The sequence below is a fragment of the Microcebus murinus genome, chromosome 18 (genome assembly GCF_040939455.1).
Source record: "Microcebus murinus isolate Inina chromosome 18, M.murinus_Inina_mat1.0, whole genome shotgun sequence".
NCBI lineage: Eukaryota > Metazoa > Chordata > Mammalia > Primates > Cheirogaleidae > Microcebus > Microcebus murinus.
Genome location: NC_134121.1, coordinates 16747517 through 16768738, shown reverse-complemented (window position 1 = coordinate 16768738; position 21222 = coordinate 16747517). Strand labels below are relative to the sequence as shown.

Below are 21222 nucleotides of genomic sequence, written 5' to 3'. Positions count from 1 at the left end.
GAGCACCTACTATGTACGCACCCAGTAGGTCCACTCTCGTTACCCATCTAACCCCGCGGGTCAGGTGACAGGATACGGCAGATGTCATTACACCCATTTCACAGATGAGGAAGCTCAGGCCCAAGGACACACATCAGGCCACTTCCCAGTGAGCCCTCACCCCGTGGCCTGTGCAAGGTGAGGGTGAAGAGGCCATTGTGGGGAAGGCTCCTCCAGCGGCCACGGTGCTTGGTGACCCCGGCCCTGGGGAATCAGAGGTCAGCCAGGATGGGCAGGGGCCCCTGGGGGACGGTGGCACTGGGCAGAGCCCTGAAGGATGGTCGGGATCAGGCTGGCCCAGAAGAGCCACAAGGCCAGGCCAGGCCACAAGGACCTGAGGCAAGAGGCTGGATTGTGCCCACACGCTGGGTGGGGCAGGCCACAGCCCCGCTCTGCTGCACGGAGGGCCGGACAGGCCACGGAGGCCCAGCAGCTGTGAGTTCGCAGTGTGACCGAACTCCTGCGGCTGCAGGCCCTGGCCCCTGGCATGGAACCGGGAGGCCCCTGAGGGCAGGGTGGGTCTCCCTGAGGCCTATGATGGGGACCGGGCACCCACAGGGGTGGGAATCGGGAAGTTGCTGGCAGGCCGGCCTCAGGCGGGGCCGGCAGGCCACAGACCCACATTCCAGCTTAACAGGGTCTGCCCGCCGGCCTCCTGGGCCACATGAAAGCCCGGCCAGACCCATACCCACCCTCCCCTGCGACTTCTTCCGGGCCACCTGCACGAGGCCCTCTCCTCCCCTCACACCTGCAGCATGCCCCTGCGTCCCCTCCCTGCACACGGTACAGGCCCCCCCAGCCATGCGGCCCCACACGGCCTCCCATTTCACCTCTCCCCTGCCGCCCCACGCCCTCAGGACATGCCAGAATACACCTTTTCCTTCCTCCAGCTGCGGCAGGGTGGATCCCGACCCCAAAATAGAGGCGGTCAGAGGGAGGCCGCGGCCACAATGGGGCCTTTCAGGCGGAGCACGCACCCGAGGATGCCAGGTTTCCTCAGACACACCTGGAAACCGGCCCTGTGCCACCAAATCCTCCCCGGCTGGGGAGAGGCCGCCTTCTAATCCCGTAATTACAGTGTCCCGAGGCAGGGCCTGGGCGCCTCAGCTCAAGGAGCGGCTCTGCGACAGAGGGGTGTGGCCGCCCGGGGTGCACGGCCCGGCCCCACCCTGCCTGGGTGACCCTGGGAGGCCACCGCCTCTGGGCCTTGGTTTCCTCAACTGCGCAACTCTGGGGTGGCCCAGACGCTCCGCCTGGCTACTCCAGCGCCACACGCAGGCCGGCGCCACTCGAGTCCTGGGGTTCGGTGGCTTCCATGACCAATGCAGGCTTGGGCTCCACAGTTAGAAGGTAAAACAAACACACAAGCAAAGGGCCCCAGTTTGTAGAATACGGCTGACGGCTCCAAGCTACTCCTACATGGGTGTCTCATCCTGCAGTCCCACACCCTCTCTCGCATGCCCGCGGGCACTTCACACCGACCAGGTGACCAAACCCATCCTCTCCCCATGTCCCCACACTGCTGCTCCTTTCCTGTGTGGCTGGGCAAGCTGCCGGAGCTGCCCTTCCCTGGCTCCGGGAGGCTCCTTGCGCCCTGTCGCCCGTGCCAGATGCCAGGGGGAGGGGATCCTGCCTGCCTTGCTCACCCTCACACCCCTCAGTCACTGGTCCTCTCCATTCTGCATCCTAAGTGTCCCTCAAACCTGCCTCCTCCTCAGCCCTCTGCTGCTGGCCGGGCCCAGGCCTCCCCTCTCGTGCCTCCTCCCCAGTTTCCCAGGCCCGGCCATCCTCCCGACACCAGCCCCGGAGGGGACTTCCAAAAGGGAAATCTGACTCTGCCTGTGTGTCCTCAGAGCCTGCGCTTGCTGCCCTGCACCCTGACACAGCTCCCCCGGGCCACGGGGCCTGGGAACGCCGCCCGGAGCCTGAGAAACATGGAGCCCCTCGGCCCTGGCCTTTGCCTTTGAAGACCAAGAGCATTTCCTCCTCCAGCCAGGGCAGGGATGATGAATGTCCTTGGCCTTGGTCACCCCTGGCCTGTGAGGCGTGCACACATATACACCCACGCTCACACTGTCACACACGGACATGTGCTCACATACACATGCACTCACACAAGCATGCACAGACATGTGCTTACATACACATGCAACCACACAAGCATGTGCTGACATGTGTTTACATGCACATGCAACCACACAAGCATGCATTGACATGTGCTCACATACACATACAACCACACAAGCATGCACAGACATGTGCTCACATACACCCCCATAAGCATACACAGACATGTGCTCACATGCACATGCAACCACACAAGCATGCACTAACATGTGCTCACATGCACATACAACCACACAAGCATGCACTGACATGTGCTCATATACACATGCACCCACACAAGCATGCACAGACATGTGCTCACATGCACATGCAACCACACAAGCATGCACAGACATGTGCTCACATACACATGCACCCACACAAGCATACACAGACATGTGCTCACATGCAACCACACAAGCATGTGCTGACATGTGCTCACATGCACATGCAACCACACAAGCATATCTACTCAAGGCCTCACACACATGCACATGAGCTTCAACACATGTGCACACTCACACATGTGCACACTTACATGGACACTCATAACTTGGCACACACACAAAGAACACTCAAACCACAAGTACCTATATATGCAGGTTACAAGGATGCCATTCAAAATATCAAAACATGGCCCGGTGCTCACAACTGTAATTCTAGCAGTCTGGGAGGCTGAGGCAGAGTTTGAGACCAGCCTGAGCAAGAGCAAGACCCCATCCCTACTAAAAATAGAAAATTTAGCCGGGCATCATGGAACGCACCTGTAGTCTCAGCTACTCAGGAAGCTGAGGCAGGAGGATCACTTGAGCCCAGGAGATGGAGGTTGCAGAGAGCTGTCAGGATGCCACTGCACTCTAACCAGGGTGACAGAGTGAGACTCTGTCAACAACAATAAAAAAGAAACTGAACCACTATCCTCACTCTCCCGTTTTAAAAAAAATATCAAAACATGCATGGCAAGAACACCAACCAAACAGACCATGGCCGTAAACACTGGCAGAGGCCCGCTGGGGCGTACTTGCTGAATAGCAGCTTAGCACGCACCCGTGCATACTGTGGTCTTATAATAGGCATAGCCAGCTATGCACACATACATATGCTCAAACATGCCTGTGTCCTTACACTTGTGCACATACATGCACGTGAGCATGCACACACTCATACTCCACACATGCACACCTCTCCTGTGTGTACACCTGCGCACACGTGGGCATGGGGAGGGAGCAGGGAGGGAGGGGTCACCTGTGGGGGGGAGGGGTAGTATCTTCAACCTGGGTCCATCTCAGTCTTCCAACTGGGCAGAAACTGATCTCTGAACTGCAAAGCATGGATTCTAGGTCCCACTAAGAAGGGAGAAGGCCAACGTCCCCCACGGGCCCGCTGTGCCTGGGGCAGAGCTGAGACCCGCTCCTCCTCCCGCACAGACCAACTCCCGCCCAGCATGGCTGAGCAGTCAGGACACGGGCCCCGGGACACAGACTGGCCGCCAGCAAGCTGCCGCGCTGGCTGGCACACTTTGCCCCTGGGCCTGCCAACCTGTAATTGCAAGGACTGGCATCAGGGCACAAGGGCACCGCCTGGCTTCCAGGGGCCGGCAGCAGACCAGCAACCTGGTGGGCAGGCAGGTGGGGAGTGAGGCAGCGAAGGGAGCAGAACTCTGCTGTCCTCCTGGAGAATCCAGCCGAGACTGTGGCTCTCTGGTGGGCTGTGCTGCCCGTCCAAGAAGAGACACCTGCTAGATCTTGGGAGGGAGGAGCCTCTCTCAGACCATCTGAGGCAGCCCCTGGTAGGGCCAGGCTCCTCCAGCCTAGAAAGCAAGAGCAAAAGGGCTTATCCAAGAAGCCTCCCAAAGGCCAAGTCAGGGAAGTCGTAGGTAGGAAAGCTCCCCAGATCTGGGGACCTCGCACAGCCCAGCTCTCTGTGCCACCCCAGCAACTGGAGAGCAGAGCCCACAGCCATCCTCTGAATCCTTGGCTGACCTTGACCACAGGTACGGGGGACACACATCCTGGCTGATCCCTGCCAACCACCTCACAATCTCCGCCACGGGCACCAAATGGGGAGGACACCAGGCCTCCGTCCCCGGTCCTCACTGAGGATCTTCAAGCCTGGGAAGGGCAGCATCCCCTCCCAGCTATAAAGCCTTGGTGACAGCCACACTGGCTCTGCTCTCTGTGGTTCTGGCCACACCTCTCCTTGGCCAGAAGGGAACTCAGAGTTAGGATCAAGTTTGGACTAGAAAGGGCCTTAAAGGTCACCTGGGTCAATTCCTAGGCAGATGAAAGACTGGGATTGCATCATAGGCCGGGTGTGGTGGCTCACACCTGTTATCCTAGCACTGTCGGAGACCAAGGCAGGAGGATGCCTTGAGGCCAGGAGTTCAAGACCAGCCTGAGCAACATAGCAAGACCTGATCTCTACAAAAAATAGAGAAATTAGCCGGCGCTGGAGCCCAGGAGCTTGAGGTTGCAGTGAGCTACAATGACGCCACTACACTCTAGCTGGGGCAACACAGCACGACTCTATCTAAGGGGGAAAAAAAAAAGAAATTGCATCATAGACTTTCCTCTCCCCTAGAAGCAAAAAATAGTTAAGTCAGAAAAAAAATTGTTTTTCACCAAAGAGAAGAACAAAATCTAATGAAATAAACATTAAATATTGGCAGCCAAGCGAAAAAGCAGATGAATCTGCAGCAGGGAGTCTAGCCCTTCTCAGCCTCCGACCCCTAAGCCATTCATCAAAACTCCCCAGATCAGAGGGAAATGAACAGAGTAGGCATCTTAACTGGGAGTCAGCAGGGGGGGGGGGTGAAAGTGGGGGAAGTGAACAATGATTGTAGTCACTGCCGCCACCCAAGGCCCCAGGGCACCCCCATCTCAGAGGGGGATGCGCCCAGTAATTACATAGAAGGAACCCTATCATAGAGCATTTACCTGAATCCCAGAAGACAGGGCAGGGCCCAGGTGTTCTAACAAAGACTCCTGACTGCCTCCCCGAGCCCTGCAATTTCCTCGGGTGAAGGAAAAGTCTGCAAAGCCTAATGCTCAGCTTAAACTACAGCCCCTTTGGAGAAAAGCATGGTCACCCAGAAGGCAGGAAGAGAGCCAAGGACAAGGAGTCACCCACACCACACTAAATCAAAGCAAATTCAGAGGCACAGTGGCTCGCGCCTGTAATCCCAGCATTTTGGGAGGCTGAGGGCAGGGGTCACTTGAGGCCAGGAGTTTGAGAGCAGCCTGGGCAACATTGCAAGACACCATCTCTGCCAAAAAAAATTTTTAAAGCAAATTCATTATCTGAGCAGAGGTGTCCACACCTTGTTTAGAGGGAAGCATTCAGCATGTGAACTGTGGAAACATACTGTAGAAAAGGGAGAAGCAAGAGAGGAAGGGAAGGAAAAGAACCCAACCTAGAAAATAGAGGATCAGAGAAGGAGCAGGACATTCCTTATTTTGCTTCCAGGTATAAAACAATACGGTAAGAATATTAATTCAGGCCGGGCGCGGTGGCTCACGCCTGGAATCCTAGCACTCTGGGAGGCCAAGGCGGGAGGATCGCTCAAGGTGACGAGTTCGAAACCAGCCTGAGCAAGAGCGAGACCCCGTCTCTACTATAAATAGAAAGAAATTAATTGGCCAACTAAAAATATATAGAAAAAATGAGCCGGGCATGGTGGCGCATGCCTGTAGTCCCAGCTACTTGGGAGGCTGAGGCAGAAGGATCACTTGAGCCCAGAAGTTTGAGGTTGCTGTGAGCTAGGCTGACGACACAGCACTCTACCCAAGGCAAAGAGTGAGACTCTGTCTCAAAAAAAAATTAATTCAATAAAGAAAGAGCTCAGAAGGCCGGGCGCTGTGGCTCACGCCTGTAATCCTAGCTCTTGGGAGGCCGAGGCGGGCGGATTGCTCAAGGTCAGGAGTTCAAAACCAGCCTGAGCAAGAGCGAGACCCCGTCTCTACTATAAATAGAAAGAAATCAATTGGCCAACTGATATATATATAAAAAATTAGCCGGGCATGGTGGCACATGCCTGTAGTCCCAGCTACCAGGGAGGCTGAGGCAGAAGGATCGCTCGAGCCCAGGAGTTTGAGGTTGCTGTGAGCTAGGCTGACGCCACGGCACTCACTCTAGCCTGGGCAACAAAGCGAGACTCTGTCTCAAAAAAAAAAAAAAGAAAAAAAAGAAAGAGCTCAGAGATGAAATGAACAACCCATTGGATAAGACAGAAAGGGAGATCACAGGCCTAAGGAAAGAAATGGGGGAGCAAAATAAATTAAATAAATTACAGAACAAATAAATTAAAAATAGCTAGAAACAGAACCAATGACAGTAGAATTGCTGATATAGAGAAAAGGCTTGAGATACTCTCACTGACTGGTGATTTTTAAAAAGACAGTGAGAATACGGTATTTAGAGAGAAGCAAGTGGTAGAGAAGACAGAAACACTACGATCGGGGCTGGGGCTGAGCCAGGCAAGGAGGCACCAGGGCACAAACTGCTCCGTCTCCGGGTTGCACAAGGCAGGAAGGTCGGTCCCCAGGAATGGGATCAGTGCCCTCCTCACATCTTGCTCCCCGGATGTCTTGCTGGCCTCACCCTAGTCCCAGCCCTGAACATGATCCAACCAAGTGAAAAACTGGACAAATAAACATAAGAAATATTCAAAGAGAGAAATGGGGAAGGAGTTACTCAGTAGTGATTCCGTAGATCGGAAGAACATGGTAATGAGGAAATGTTGGTATCCAGTGGAATATTTGACATTTCTACATAAGCTAACTGGGGTAAGCAGCTTCCGCAGATGTGGTTCCTCGAACTCTCTTCTTGGGCTGGACCTAGCGACTTGTTTCTGGTGAATAGAATGTAGCAAAAGTGATGGTGTGTCACTTCTGTGACTAGGTCATAAAACTGACTTCCTTCAGTAGATTCTTTTGTTGTCTTCTAAGCCTGCACACCTTTTTTTCTCTTTTTCTTTCTTTTTTTTTTTGAGACAGAGTCTCACTCTGCTACCAGGGCTGGAGTGCCGTGGCATCAGCCTAGCTCACAGCAACCTCAAACTCCTGGGCTCAAGCAATCCTCCTGCCTCAGCTTCCTGAGTAGCTGGGACCACAGGCACGTGCCACCATGCCCGGCTCATTTTTTCTATATATTTTTAGTTGTCCAGCTAATTTCTTTCTATTTATAGTAGAGATGGGGTCTTGCTCTTGCTCAGGCTGGTTTCCAACTCCTGACCTTGAGTGATCCTCCCACCTTAGCCTCCCAGAGTGCTAGGATTACAGGTGTGGGCCACCGCGCCCGGCCGTCAGCCTGCACACTTTGATGAAGTGAGTCACTGTGTGACAGAGACCCATGTGACAAGGAACTGAGAGCAGAATCCAGCCAACAGCCAGCAAGGACCTGAGGCCTTCAATCCAAGGATCTGAATGTTGCTGGCAACCACTGAGTGAGTTTGGAAGCAGATCCTTCCCCAGCTGAGCCTTCAGATGAGACCACAGACCCAATACCTTAATCGCAGCTTTCTGAGAGACCATGAAGCATAAGACCCAGCTAAGCTATGCCTGGATTCGTGATCCACATAACCAGTGAGATAACGAAGGTGTGTTGTTTTAAATTGCTAAGTGTTGGTTGATTTGTTACATGGCAATAGATGCCCAGTACACCAGCGGATATATTGAATTTCAATAATAAATCATGAAATCTTCAGGTATCCAGATGAATCAACATTAAGGATCTTTAAAAATCAGGTTAATTTTATTGTCCATAGCAATATTTGATACCAGAAGACGACCGAGCAAATGTTTGCAAAGTACCGCGGAAAAGAAAAGGTGACCCAAGAATATTCCACCCAATTAGATGTTCAAGAATCAAAGAAGGGGCCGGGCTCAGTGGCTCACACCTATAATCCTAGCACTCTGGGAGGCCGAGGCAGGTGGATCACTCAAGGTCAGGAGTTTAAAACCAGCCTGAGCAAGAGCAAGACCCCGTCTCTACTAAAAAAATAGAAAGAAATTAATCGGCAAACTAAAAATATATATAGGAAAAAAGATTAGCCGGGCATGGTGGCACATGCCTGTAGTCCCAGCTACTCAGGAGGCTGAGGCAGGAGGATCGCTTGAGCCCAGGAGTTTGAGGTTGCTGTGAGCTAAGTTGATGCCACGACACTCTAACCGAGGCAACAGAGTGAGACTCTATCTCAAAAAAGAAAAAGAATCAAAGAAGGGAGGACAATCTCAAAGATGAATGAACCAAAGGAATACAAATTCTCTAGTCATTTCACAGGAGGAGGTGGGGAGGAGCTAAAAAAAACTGTCTAACCACAAAACCTGCTCAGGTATGAGTTTAAGCAAAATAAAGAACTCAGGAGTGGAAAATCTGCATAAACAGACTGATAATAAGTATTGAATCTATTTAAAAATGGGATGACTATTAAACAATTGCAGGATAATTCTTCAAGAACAGACTGTGAATGTTACAAATCTAGGAAAATGTAGAAATAATAATATAACAGACAAAAATCAGGAGGCTGGGGAAGGAAAGGGGAGACGAGGTATGACGAGGGTGGTGTTCTCTTTTCTAGCTAGTATTCTTCAGTGAGCTTGCAATTAATTCAGACTTGATTCCTTTGATTTCACTTAAATTTCTTCAGGTAGATTCAAACAAATTACTTGAAAATATTAGGATTCTATTTATGTGAAATGTCTAGAATATGCAGATCTATAGATTTAGTAGCTGCCTAGGGCCAGGGCTGGTGGCAGGGGTTGGGGGTGGGGAGAGAGAGACTGGGGGGGAAGGACGAGTGAATGAAGTTTTTTGGGGGGTGATTAACCCTTTGCACTCAGATGTCGAGTGTGGATAATGTCGAGTGGATGATGAGAAAAAAGGAAGTGAGTGCCAAGGATTAAAATGTTCTAAAACTGATTTTGGTGAAGGTTGCACAACTCTGTGAATATACAAAAAACCATGGATTTACACACTTTAAATCGTTCAATTATATGGTATATGGCTTATACCTCAATAAATCTGTTTTTAAAAATTATACTATCACATGACCTCAGTTTAATAAAGATATTTCTAGGCCGGGCACGGTGGCTCACGCCTGTAATCCTAGCACTCTGGGAGGCCGAGGCGGGCGGATTGCTCGAGGTCAGGAGTTCCAAACCAGCCTGAGCAAGAGCAAGACCTCTTCTCTACTATAAATAGAAAGAAATTAATTGGCCAACTAATATATATAGAAAAAATTAGCCGGGCATGGTGGTGCATGCCTGTAGTCCCAGCTAATCGGAAGGCTGAGGCAGCAGGATTGTTTGAGCCCAGGAGTCTGAGGTTGCTGTGAGCTAGGCTGACGCCACGGCACTCACTCTAGCCTGGGCAACAAAGCGAGACTCTATCACACACACACACAAAAATATATATATATATATTTCTAACTAACCATAAGTTTGTGAGAGAGACACATATAGAATGATCATCACCTAATTAAATAACAAATGTGGAAGCAAACAGGCAAGATGTTAAGATGCTAAGAATAGTTTGTTTTTTTGTTTTTGGGGGGTTTTTGTTTGTTTGTTTGTGAGACAGGACCTCACTCTGTCACCTAGGCTAGAATGTAGTGGCACGATCACAGCTGACTGCAGCCTCGAACTTCTGGGCTAAAGCAATCCTCCTCCCTCAGCCTCCTAAGTAGCTGGGACTACAGGCAGGTGCCACCACGCCAGCTATTTTTTTTTTTAACAGGTCCCTCTTTGCTGCTCAGGCTAGCCTCAAACTCTCAGCCTCACGCAATCTTCCCACCTCAGCCTCCCAAAGTTATAGAATTACAGGCATGAACCACCATGCCCAGCCAAGAGTAGTTACTTCTTGAAGAAAATATGAATAACTGTGATTTTTTTCTCTTTGTGCTTTTCTGCCTTTGCTTTTGTTTTTCAGTTGTCCTCCAGATAAAATTATAAAAGTCATTTGAGGCTGGACACAGCTACAACTAGGCCGAGGCAGGAGGATCACTCGTGCCCAGGAGTTCCAGGCTGCAGTGAGTTATGATCACACTGCTACGCTCCAGCCCCGGCAACAGAGCAAGATCCTGTCTCAAAAAAAAAAAAGGCATTTGACACAGTGTGGTGATCGAATTGTTGGTCCCAGCCTTGGACCTTACTGGTGGCATTACGCATCACACCCCTGAAGTGTGGAATGCCTCCAATTCTCAGGTCTTCTCTTTTCCATCTGTATTCACTCCCTTGGTGACCTCATTCAGTCGCAGGGCTTTAAATAACCAGCCTAGACCTCTCTCCCGAACTCCGGACTCATATATATCCAGCTGCCTCTCTTTTTTTATTTTTTTGAGACAGAGTCTCGCTCTGTCACCCAGGCTAGAGTGCAGTGGTGTCATCATAGCTCACAGCAACCTCGAACTCCCGGGTTCAAGCGATCCGCCTGCCTCAGCCTCCCAAGTAACTGGGACTACAGGCATGAGCCAATATACCCGGCTAATGTTTTCTATTTTTAGTAGAGATGCGGTCTCGCTCTTGCTCAGGCTGATCTCGAACCCCTGGATCACAGGCGTGAGTCACCGCGCCTGGCCCCAACTGCCTCTTGAATGTCCTAAGCGGCATCTCAAATTTAACAAGTCTAGGATGGAACTCCTTATCTCACCCCCTCCAAAAGAATCCCCCACCCCTCCCTCCATCTTCCTCATCTCAGTGAGCGGCTACTCCATGCTCCCAGTTGCTCAGACCAAAAACTCCCGCACTTCACACCCAATTTGTCAGGAAATGCTGTTGATTCTACTTCCAAAATATACCCAGAATCTGATCTCTTCTCCACACTTCCTCCGTAACTGCCGAAGTCTGGGCCACAGCCATCTCTTGCCTGTCTCGTTGGGAGACCTCCTGACCGCTCTCCTGCCTTTGCTGTCTTCCATGCTGTCCTCACACAGCGGCCTGGCGGCTCCTGTTAAACCTCGTGGTCCACAGTCACAAAATGGCCCAAACTAATCATGCCTCTTGATACTCTCACCTTTGCACCTGGTCCCTTCCCACGGGGAACCTGGGCTGGCCCTACACCTTGCTCTGACCAATAAAATAAGACAGAAGTGATGCTCTTTGAGTTCCTGGCCCGGGCCTTAAGAGACCTTGCAACTTCTGCTTCTGCATTCTTAGAACGCTGCTCCGAGACCACCACGTAAGGAGGCTGGGCTAGCCTAGCCGAAAACGAACAGCCACATGGAGAAGAACGGAGAGGACCCAGCTGACAGCCTGACTTGAGCAAGGCCAGCGTGAACCCTGCAGAGCCCAGCCGATGGCCCAGGGGAAGGCGGCCACCTGAGCGAACACAGGCAAAGCCAGTGGAGGAGCCACCCAGCCAAGCCATAGACTCCTAAGAACTAGTGAATCATTGTCTTAAGGCACTAAGTTTTGGGGTGATTTGTTACGCAGCAATAGATGCCTGATACAAACCGTAAGTCAGATCGTTTCACTTGTGTGCTAGACACCTGCTAATGGTTTTCCCTTTCACCCGCATTTGAAGCCAAAGCCATAGAGACACACAAGGCCATACTCCCCCATCACCATCTCCTCTGACCCCATCTCCTCTGCTCGTCCCCGGCTCAGCCCGTTCGGCCACCTCTCCTCCAGCCCACCAGCCGTGCACTCTCCCCCGGCCGTGGCACTGGCCATCGTCCCCGCGTGGAGGGCTCTTCCCCTTCACCTCACGTCTGCTCAGCTCCTGCTGTCACTTGTGTCCAGTTGCCACTGCAGCAAAGGAAATGCCCAGTAGAGCATTTCGGATTTTGGATTTTCGGATTTAGGGATGCTCGACCGGTAAGTCCAATGTACACATTCCAAAGCCTGGAAAATTCTGAAATTTGAAACACTTCTGGTCCCCAGCATTTCAGATAAGGGACGCTCGACCTATAATTTGTTCTATGTGTTTCTTACAGACATACGTTTGCCTGTTTTGTTCGATGCCGTAGCCCAGTGCCTGGAACTGTGTCTGGTACACGAGGAACAGTCGATGGGTGAGTGGACGTTGCTGCCCCTCCAGGCTGAGGCCGGCCTCCCCGCCACCTCGCCAGGGGGCCTGGGACATAACTGCTCGCTCAGCCCAGGGGGCCAAGCAGGGCTTTGAAGATGAGCAATTGCCCACTAGTTTTCTCACCTGCGAAACCAGAAGAGCAGCATGGAACTAGAGACCCGCACCTGGGGCGCTTTGCAGCCATGGCATAGACGCTCTCCCCCACAGTTGCAGACGTGGGCAGGACCCGGGCACAGTGGAGGAGGAGCCCCCAGGGACCATGGCGGCTTGTATTCTCCAAAGACAGCTGCGGCAATGGTTCCCATCCCACGTGCTCTTTCGGATCACGGATCCTCCCATGAAAAGGTGGAGACCATTTCCTCACCCCATTAATCCGAGCAGGAAGTTGCGGCCCAAGCGAAGAATAGAACGCAGAGAAAGTGTAAGTTTCAAGGGTAACTTTCAAAGGTAGGTCAGAGGAGGCAACACGGCTTCACCTGGCTCTGTCTCAGGCTGTTCCTTGGAACCAAGCCACTATGTCGTGAGGAAGCCCAGCCACGCGGAGAGGCCGGGGCAGGTGTTCAGCCGGCAGCTCCAGCTCCGGTCTCAGCCAGTAGCCAGCATCCACCGCCAGGCAGCCCCAGCCCTTGACGATCCATCCCCCGCTCCTGCCCAGCGAACACCAAGTGGAAAACAGACAAGTCATCCCCTCTCGCTCCCGAGCTTTGTTCAAACTGCAAATTTGTGAGCAAAAGAGATGTTTCTGTTCTTTTAAGCTGCTAAGTGTTGTTACCTATCCATACCAACTAGCACTGGCTCAAAAGCTCATTTATCTGCTCAGTGAAACCAAGAGGTTTCTAGGTGGTAACACTCCCATTTCATGGCTGAGAAATTGAGGCTCAGCAAGGTTGAGATCTTGCCCTAGGTCACACGGCCAGCAAGGGAAGAAGCAGGAATGACGTCCGGGTCTTTCAGACACCTCACTGCGTGCTTTCTCCCACACCCCGGCTCCTGCCCCTCCATCGTGACCACGGAGCCCACCCAAGGGGGGATTGCCGGCGTTCAGCCACGTCCTCCGGCCCCCAGGTCAGCGATGGTGGAGCCCCTACCTCTTGCTCAGTCCCTCCTCTGAGCACAAACGCCTTCTCTTCTGAAGGGCAGCGGCTCTGGGAAGAAGGCCAAGGAAGGGGGTGCGAGCCAAGACCCGCTGCGTGTGTGTCTGGACCCTAATTAACAGCCGGGAAGTCCACTTCCCTTGCCAAGAGGACTGGGAAGATGGAAGAGATGGAACCCTCTACACTTGCAGGTGGCCGCAGGGCCTGGGCTCCCCCAGGGAAGGCCCCAGACCAGACTTTACAGGCTCAGAAAACCTCATCTCTTTGAAACAGGCAGCACAACTTGGCCCCTACTTTAGGAAATCTGGGAGCAAACACGCTGTACTGCCAAAACCCCCTCCTTCCCACACAGTGCAGTTATAGCCACGAAAGTAGCGGGAGAAAAGCTATACTCGGCCACAGACGCACATGTGCACGCACATCCCACGCAATTATCTGCATGCCCTGGTACACGTGTATGTGCACACGCATGCACAGGCGAGTATACAAAACAGCGCACGTGGACTCACTCCTACACACCGTGCATATGTAGGCACACAAATTAACATGAACATGTGTGTGCACATAATACACATTTAGCATGAGTATGCGTGTACTCAGAGATGTGTACTACAAAAGCACACATATACACACTCATGTTCACAGACCCGAATGCGTTCACACTCAGATGTATGCACACATGCCCGTCCTCCCATGGGCCCTTCCCAAGCAGAACACAGAGCCTCTCCCCAGGACTTGCTCCTTCAACAGCAGAGATTGGTTCCTGCAATCTGAAAAGGCAAGTGACGGATCGATGGATGGGTGGATGAGTGGAAGAGGATAAAGTGACTATTCCTATCTTGAAGCCCAACAAAAGCCAATTCCTCAGCCTCCTTTGGACACCCTTTCTAATGCTGACCCCTCAATTCCCCAAAACCTAATGACATCCATCGTGGCAGGCTGCAGCCAGTCCCCACTCACTGAAGTGTCAGGGGAGATGCCAAGTCCCCTGGGCTTCAGACTCCCGTATCCGATTCTCTGCTGACACCTCCACTTGGATGTCAGCCTCCCCCACAAACTCAGAATGTACAAAGCCAAGCTGTTGATCTTCCCCCAGAGCACCCGCTGCTCCGGCTCTGGCTCACTTTCCTCTCTCAGTCCACAGCTGCCTCCTTCCACCTGCTCGGGCCAGTATCCTAGAACTCATCTCTGACTCCTCTTCCTCTCATACTCCGCATCGAACCCATCGGGAAAGTTTGACAGTTCTACCTTCAAAATAGATGTAATGCAACCGCTTACCACCCCCCACTGCTGCCACTCTGGTCCAAGCCCATCCCGTCATCTGTCACCTGCATTCTAGCAACAGCCTTGGCCTCTGCCCTTGCCCCCAAGTCCATTCCCAAGAGAGCAGCCAGAAGGATTCTGTTCAACACAAGCCAATTGTTCTCAAAACAATTGAGAAAAATCAATGAAACCAAAAAATTTGTTCTTTGAAAAGATCAATGAAATGAACAAACCTTTAGTTAAAATGACCAAGAATAAAAGACTCAGTGAAAAAGGACACATCACTACCAACCTCACAGAAACTAAAGGGATTATAAGAAAATATTATAAACTGTGGGTATTGACAAATTAGATTAACCTAAACATACCGATTCCTAGACAGACAGCAACACCCGAAACTGACTCGAGAAGAAATAGAAAATCTGAATTGACCTATAACAAGTAAATATTGAGTTTAGGAATCAGAAAACTTACCACAAACAAAAGCCCAGAACCAGATGGCTTCACGGGTGAATTCTACCAAACACTGAAAGATGAATTAACAAATTCTTCATAAACTCTTCCCAAAGACAGAGGAGGAAGGAACTCTGGCCAACCCATTCTGAAGCCATTATCCTGATACCAAAACCAGGCAAAGTCACCACAAGGAAACCACAGGCCAGTATCCCCTGTGAATATAGCTGCAAAAACCCTCAACGAATACCACCAAGTCAAGTCCAGCAAAACCATGGCCAAGGGAGACTATATCCCCGGAGTGCGAGGTCGGTAAAACATGAAATATCAGTCAATGCAACACATACAGGAATATAATAAAAGGACAATGCCACATGATCATCTCAGTAGACAGAGAAGACAAAAGCCAGATCTCCTGCTTCTTAGAATAAAACCCTGTCCCACTCTCAGTAAAAGCCAGTTCCGCCAGATGCCCGCAAGGCCCTCCGTGATCCAGCCCCCATCATCTCTGTCCTCACCTGCCTCTCCCCCTTCTCTCTCTCTGCACTAAGCGCAGTGGCTTCCTTGCTGTTCTTCAAACCCACCCGGTGCACTCCTGACTCTGGGCTTTTACAGCTGCCGTTCCTTCTCACCGAAACACTGTTCCCCCAAATATCCACAGAATTCACTCCTTTACCTCCTACAGGTCTTCATTCAGCAATGGCCACACTACATAAAATTGCAGCTCTCTCCCTCCAACACTCACACGCTCCCTATTTCCCCTCCCAGCTCTACTTTTCTCCTAAGCATTTATTATTATCTGAAATACTGTGCATTTCACGAATGTATCTTGCTTGTTGCCTGTGTACCCCAACTGGAATGTAAGTTCCCTAAGGACAGAAATATTTTGGTCTTGTTCTATTCACTGCTGTATCTGTAGCATTTCAACTAGCTTGCCACTTCCTTGGCACTCAGTAAATACTTGTTGAGGAAACGAATGCAGATAACTTGTCACTCGACACTTCACTCAGCAAACAGTGTGATTCTCCTCACCCCACCCCCCTGGGCCTGACACTGTGCTTCAGGCTGGAGCGCTGAGAAAGATTGGAACCAGAGGGCAGGTCGGGAGGGGCTGTGAATGCAGGAGCAGGAGCTGGCCCTGGCTCCAGAGGCATCAGGGAGAACAGACTGTGGTCTGTGAGCAAGAAGGCAGGGACACCGGGAAGGCAGCTGCAGGAACAGTCCTGGGGAAGACAGCAAGGCGGGGCGGAGGGGCGGGAGGAGAGGGCAGAGGTGGGAGATGTTAAGGGCTTTGTGACCCATGGTTGGTGGGGAGGAGGGGCAGAGCCTAAATCTCAGGTGAGAACATCCAGGTGGATCACAGAGGCACAGACAGAGCTGTGGGGACAGTGGGGGACAGCTTTGAGGGGCTGCTCAGCGCTGCTGGGTACCATGCCAGGCCTGGCAGCTTCGCAGCGCCGAAGAATGGACACGTCCTGGCCCTGCCCGCCGTCCTGCCACCGTCCAGCCCCCAGCCCTGGGGTGGGCCCAGAAAAGAGTTTCTCCAGCCGGCTTTGTCGGCCAAGACGCAATGTCATTTCTAGATGAGCCATCCAGCCCTGGAGGTGCGCCAGGCTGCAGGGTGGGGGGGCAGCTGTGTCCCCAAAACACAGCCAAGGAGCCGCCACCCAGAGCCAACCAAAGCAGTGGCAGAAGCAGAGCTGGCGGGGGGTCCCCAGCCCCAACCGGCTGGTGCAGGACCTTAGACGGGGCCTCCATCTGCCTGGGCCTCAGCCTCCCTGTGAGGTCAGGCCCCTCGGCCCCCACCAGCCGGAGTGAAAGCCCGGGTCACTTTTCTGCTCCTCCAGCCAATAGGTATTAAGGCATTTATTAGTGCCCGGGGTATGCCAAGCTCTGTTTCTCTCCCACAGGGTGACTAGGGTCACTAACACAAAGGACACAGACTTTGGAGTCTTCAGAGCTGACCTGGAGTTTTGTCTGTCCCACTATTTGTCTGTTGCTGTCTCTGGGCCTCAGTTTTCCAATCTGTCAAGTGGGATGGGAAAAAAACCTTCTCAAAGTATCGTGAGGAGCATGAGCAGAAGGGAACAATAACAGGACTTCTCTCATCTCCAGGAATTTCCGCTGAAGCCCAAGGCCGAGGACAGCAGGTGAGCAGCGCCCACACCTTGGGGGAGGTGCCAGACACCTTCAGGACTTGGTGAGAGAGAGGGAACTGTCCCTTGTGGCCCCTGCCAGCCAGCTGAATGCTGACCCTCCTATTCCAGGGCGAACTAAGGGGCGTTCACAGAGGGCGTCCTCAGAGAACCCAAGCATATGTCATCTGGCATTAGGGGGGTGTGGACCCTGGGGCCTGACCCCCCTGGGGACGTCTGAGGGCAGGAGTGGCAGATGGAGCAGGCTGCAGTGCCGGGGTGCAGGGAGAGGGCAGCTGTGGGAGCCCAGGGGGTCACATGGCCACTGTGGAGGGGAACAGGACAGTCATGAGAGGGGACCCCACAGCACCGCCTGCCCGGGCAGGAGGGCCCAGCCAGAAAGGCAACCCCTGCATCAAGGAATTGGACAACACAAAAGCCAGGGCCAGAGGCCCCAAAACACCCTCACAAGTGTCCCCATGCTCAGCATCAGGGCACCTGCCACACAGAGAGCACCGACATCAAGAACAACTCCAGACACAGGTAACACTTGGCCCATTTCCATCCTTCCTCACCTGCTCAGCCCCAAGGGGGTCAGAATCTCGGGGGAGGAGCAGTGTCAAGGATGAGGGACAGACATGGGGGACAAGGAGAACAGGACAGCCTATAGCTCCCCCTCTGCCCAGTGCAATTTTCTGGACCCGGATAGAAGGTTTATTCGGAAGCAGAACCAGAGGTCTGATTTCAACGGGACCAGCCTTTTAAGCTCAGAGTGTGGCTGGAAAAGCCGTGGGATCTGGTCGCAGCTGGGAAACCCACCCAAGCCGGCGGGAGGACGGCCAAGCCGCTGTGAATTCGCTTTCCGACTCCAGCCTGCACAGGGAGCCCGGCACACGGGTGCGAGGCAGCGGTGTCTACAGCGACAGGGCCAGGCTCTCGGAACCGGGGCGGGGAGGGGAGCTCCAGCCCATCTGGTCGCGGCTGGACTGGAGCTGTCGTCCCAGACGCAGTGGCCCCTTCCCTTCTGGGGGGACAGGCGGGGCTGGGGCTGCGCACACAGGGCTTCCCGGGGCCCGGTCCTGCCCCTGGGCCCCCGTCTGTGGATACAGCCCAGGAACCTCAGTGCTTGATGGGACCCGAACGTGGCTGAGCCCAGGCCGGAACGAGAATTCCGATGTGGGGATAAGAGGGGTCTGGGAAGGCTTTTGGAGGGGGATTCCGGGACACCCGGAAGAGGAAACGGTGCTTTAGTGCAGGGAAGGGACCCGAGCAAAGGCTGGGATGTGTGAGCGCCCATGGCGCTGGTGTGGCCAGAGCCTGGCGCACACGAAGGATGTGGATTTGGAAATTTTGATATTATCACGACTGTCACCCTTAAAGCAGTGTCTGAATTGGCTATGACCACTCGGGGCCTCACTTTCCTCATCTGTGAGCTGGGGAGAACGACCCTCTTTCTTCCTGGGCTCACAACATGCCTTGGGAATAAACGAGGCCCGTTGTCTCAAATCAACACCTTAGCCAGGGGGGCTCAGAAGACACTTCTCCGAGTCAGAAAGACTTAGGTTCATATTTCAGTTCTGCCCCTTCCTCGCTGGGTAACTCCTGGCAAGCCTCTGTTTACTTATCTGTAAAATGGGGCTAACAAGCTGTACCCGGAAGGAGGGATCAACATGATGTGCATAAGGACCTGGAGACCCCCGCCCACCCCACCTCCCCGGGGGCCCTCACTCACATAGGAGGCCGGGAGGGTGGTCGGGGCCAGGACGAGAGCCAGGTAGAGGCAGGGGGCTGTGGCAAGCAGGCTGGACGCACAGATGAGGGGCTCAGCCCTTGGGTTGACTTTCTTGTACCTCCTTGCAACCTCTGCCCCCACGATGACCCCGATGATGCCGGTCACGATGGTCATTGCCCCAAAAATCAGGCTGACGGGGAAGAGAGGGGTTGGTCAGCTGGGTGGGGTCAGGATAGGGCCCTTCGTCCCTCCCCCAGCCCCCGGTCTAGCTATCTGGCCCTGGGGCATGATCTGGTACCCGCAGAGAATGTGGCTGTGGGCCTGTGGCCTGACCTACCCCTTCCCGCCCTCCTGACCAATGCTCCTGGGGCCTGGGGACCCAGATCAGGGACCCCTGTCCTCCCCTGCCCTACCCTACCCCCTTCGCTGCCTCGTCCTGGGGGAGCCACAGGTCCTGTGGGTGACCACCCAGCACCCCAGCACCGCAGGCCCCAGCCTGCCTCATTCCGAGTGACCTCTACCTCTCGCCACCCAAGCCAAGCACCCCTCGGGAACCCTAATTCTAGAGTCCCACTCGGACCCCGCGCTCCTCTCCTTCCAGCCCCAACGCTGAGAGGAACGGGGACATGTGTATTTAGTGAGCTCCTAGGACACACCGGCCCCCACCTGAGCCTCCTTGAGCCCCAGCCCTCTGCTCCCTGCCTGTGACACCTCCCAAGCGCCGCCTCCTGCCTGGCTTCTCTCTCCCAGCCACTCCCAGACCTGCTTCCGCTCCATGTGGCTCTCCCTGCACATCCCTCCTCGGAGACCGGCCCCTCCGGAGTAGCCTCCACGCGGGGCCCGCAGAGAGTGCTTCCTAGAACACAGACCTGACCACGTCCCTTCCCAGCCCCTGCCTAAAATTCTCCACCAGCTCTCAGACACCGCCAGGTCTGGTCCCAACTCCACCCCGGGGTACGTGGCTCCTCGTGATCGGCTCACCCTGGCTCACCCCAACCCCAGGCCCCAGCTCCATTCTCTTCCCCCCCCAACCCCCGACTAGTTGCTCCCCACCCCTACTTCCACCTCATACTTTCACTCCTCCATCTGGGACACCTTGCACCAGTTTTCCCACCGGCCAAACTCCTACTCATCCTTCAAGACCCATCCCAAATGTCCCTTCTTTCAGGAAGTCTTCCTCTGCACCCTGGCTGATCCCTTCACTCCCATCAGTCCAGGTGGCACCTTCCATGTCTCTACTATCAGGGTCAGTCTCCAGCCTGTGAATTCCTGGACAACAGGGACAGGCGACAGGCGCGGCTCACTGCGCTGACTCCAGGCTGGGAGCATGGAGCCGGCCACACGAGAGAAGTGTGTCGAGCCGATGGACTCATCGATCCCTCCCAGGATTCCCAGATGGACACATGAGGAAGGTGAAGCTGAGGAAGGTTAAGGCCAAGAATATCCAGCTAGTAAAGTCAGGATTTGAATCTACATCTTCACCCTCTTGCTCCATTCTGCAGCCTAAGCCTCCTTTGAAAGGAGCTCGAAGGGATGGCTGAGCCTGCGACCGGTGTGAACTCTTGAAAACACAAACTTCGCTGCCCGTGCAACCGGAAGGAAGAAGGAAGGAAGGAAGGAAGGAAGGAAGGAAGGAAGGAAGGGAGGGAGGGAGGGAGGGAGGGAGGGAGGGAGGGAGGGAGGAAGGAAGGAAGGAAGGAAGGAAGGAAGGAAGGAAGGAAGGAAGGAAGGAAGGAAGGAAGGAAGGAAGGGAGAGAAGGAAGACAAATTAACCAGGATTTTTCCAGCCCCCAGTGGCTCCCTGTTGTCTGAGCAAGCTCCCTGCGGGACTGACCCTGCCGGCCCCTATAAGCTGCCCCTCTCCCTGCCTCCCTCCCTCCCTTTGCACAAATGACTGGGAACTCTATAAGTTTGCCCTGAGCTTGCCGATTCCCAGCGTTGGCCCACACTGTTCCCCACCCACCTTCTCCACGTGGCCAATATCCACTAGAAGTGGTGGCCGGCCAGTGCCCTGCTATTATTTTCACGGTCCCCAGCAAGATGTTAGAATGTGTTAATGTTAATGTTAGGTACAATGTGTTAATGTTAGGTACAAGACCATGGTTATCAACAAACTGAGTGCCACCAAAAAGACACCTGTCCCCTGAACGACTTCTGTGAAATGTCCATCTCACAGCTGAGGACTAATGGGTTCGTTCTCCCACCCCATCCCCCTCAGTGCATAGGAGAGAGTATGGAGCCCAGAGAGGGCAAGAATTTGCGTAAGGTCACACAGCCCTTCAGAGGCACAGCCAGGGCCTCCTGGCCCTCCGCCTACCAGACAGAGCATGTGTGTCCTTAGGCAGCTTAAAGGTGCTCTCTGAACCTTCTCAGC

General features: G+C 53.5%; 1 protein-coding gene across 2 annotated transcripts in view; it reads right to left on the bottom strand.

Annotated features, from left to right (window-relative positions):
* The window catches only part of SPNS3 (SPNS lysolipid transporter 3, sphingosine-1-phosphate (putative)), a 45310-nt gene that overhangs the window by 8455 nt on the left and 15633 nt on the right, over positions 1–21222 (bottom strand). For both annotated transcript variants that reach the window (XM_012779187.2, XM_012779188.2), the window contains exon 8: positions 18849–19038. In XM_012779187.2, coding sequence (XP_012634641.2) covers positions 18849–19038 — 190 coding nt within the window. The remainder of the gene's footprint in view (positions 1–18848; positions 19039–21222) is intronic.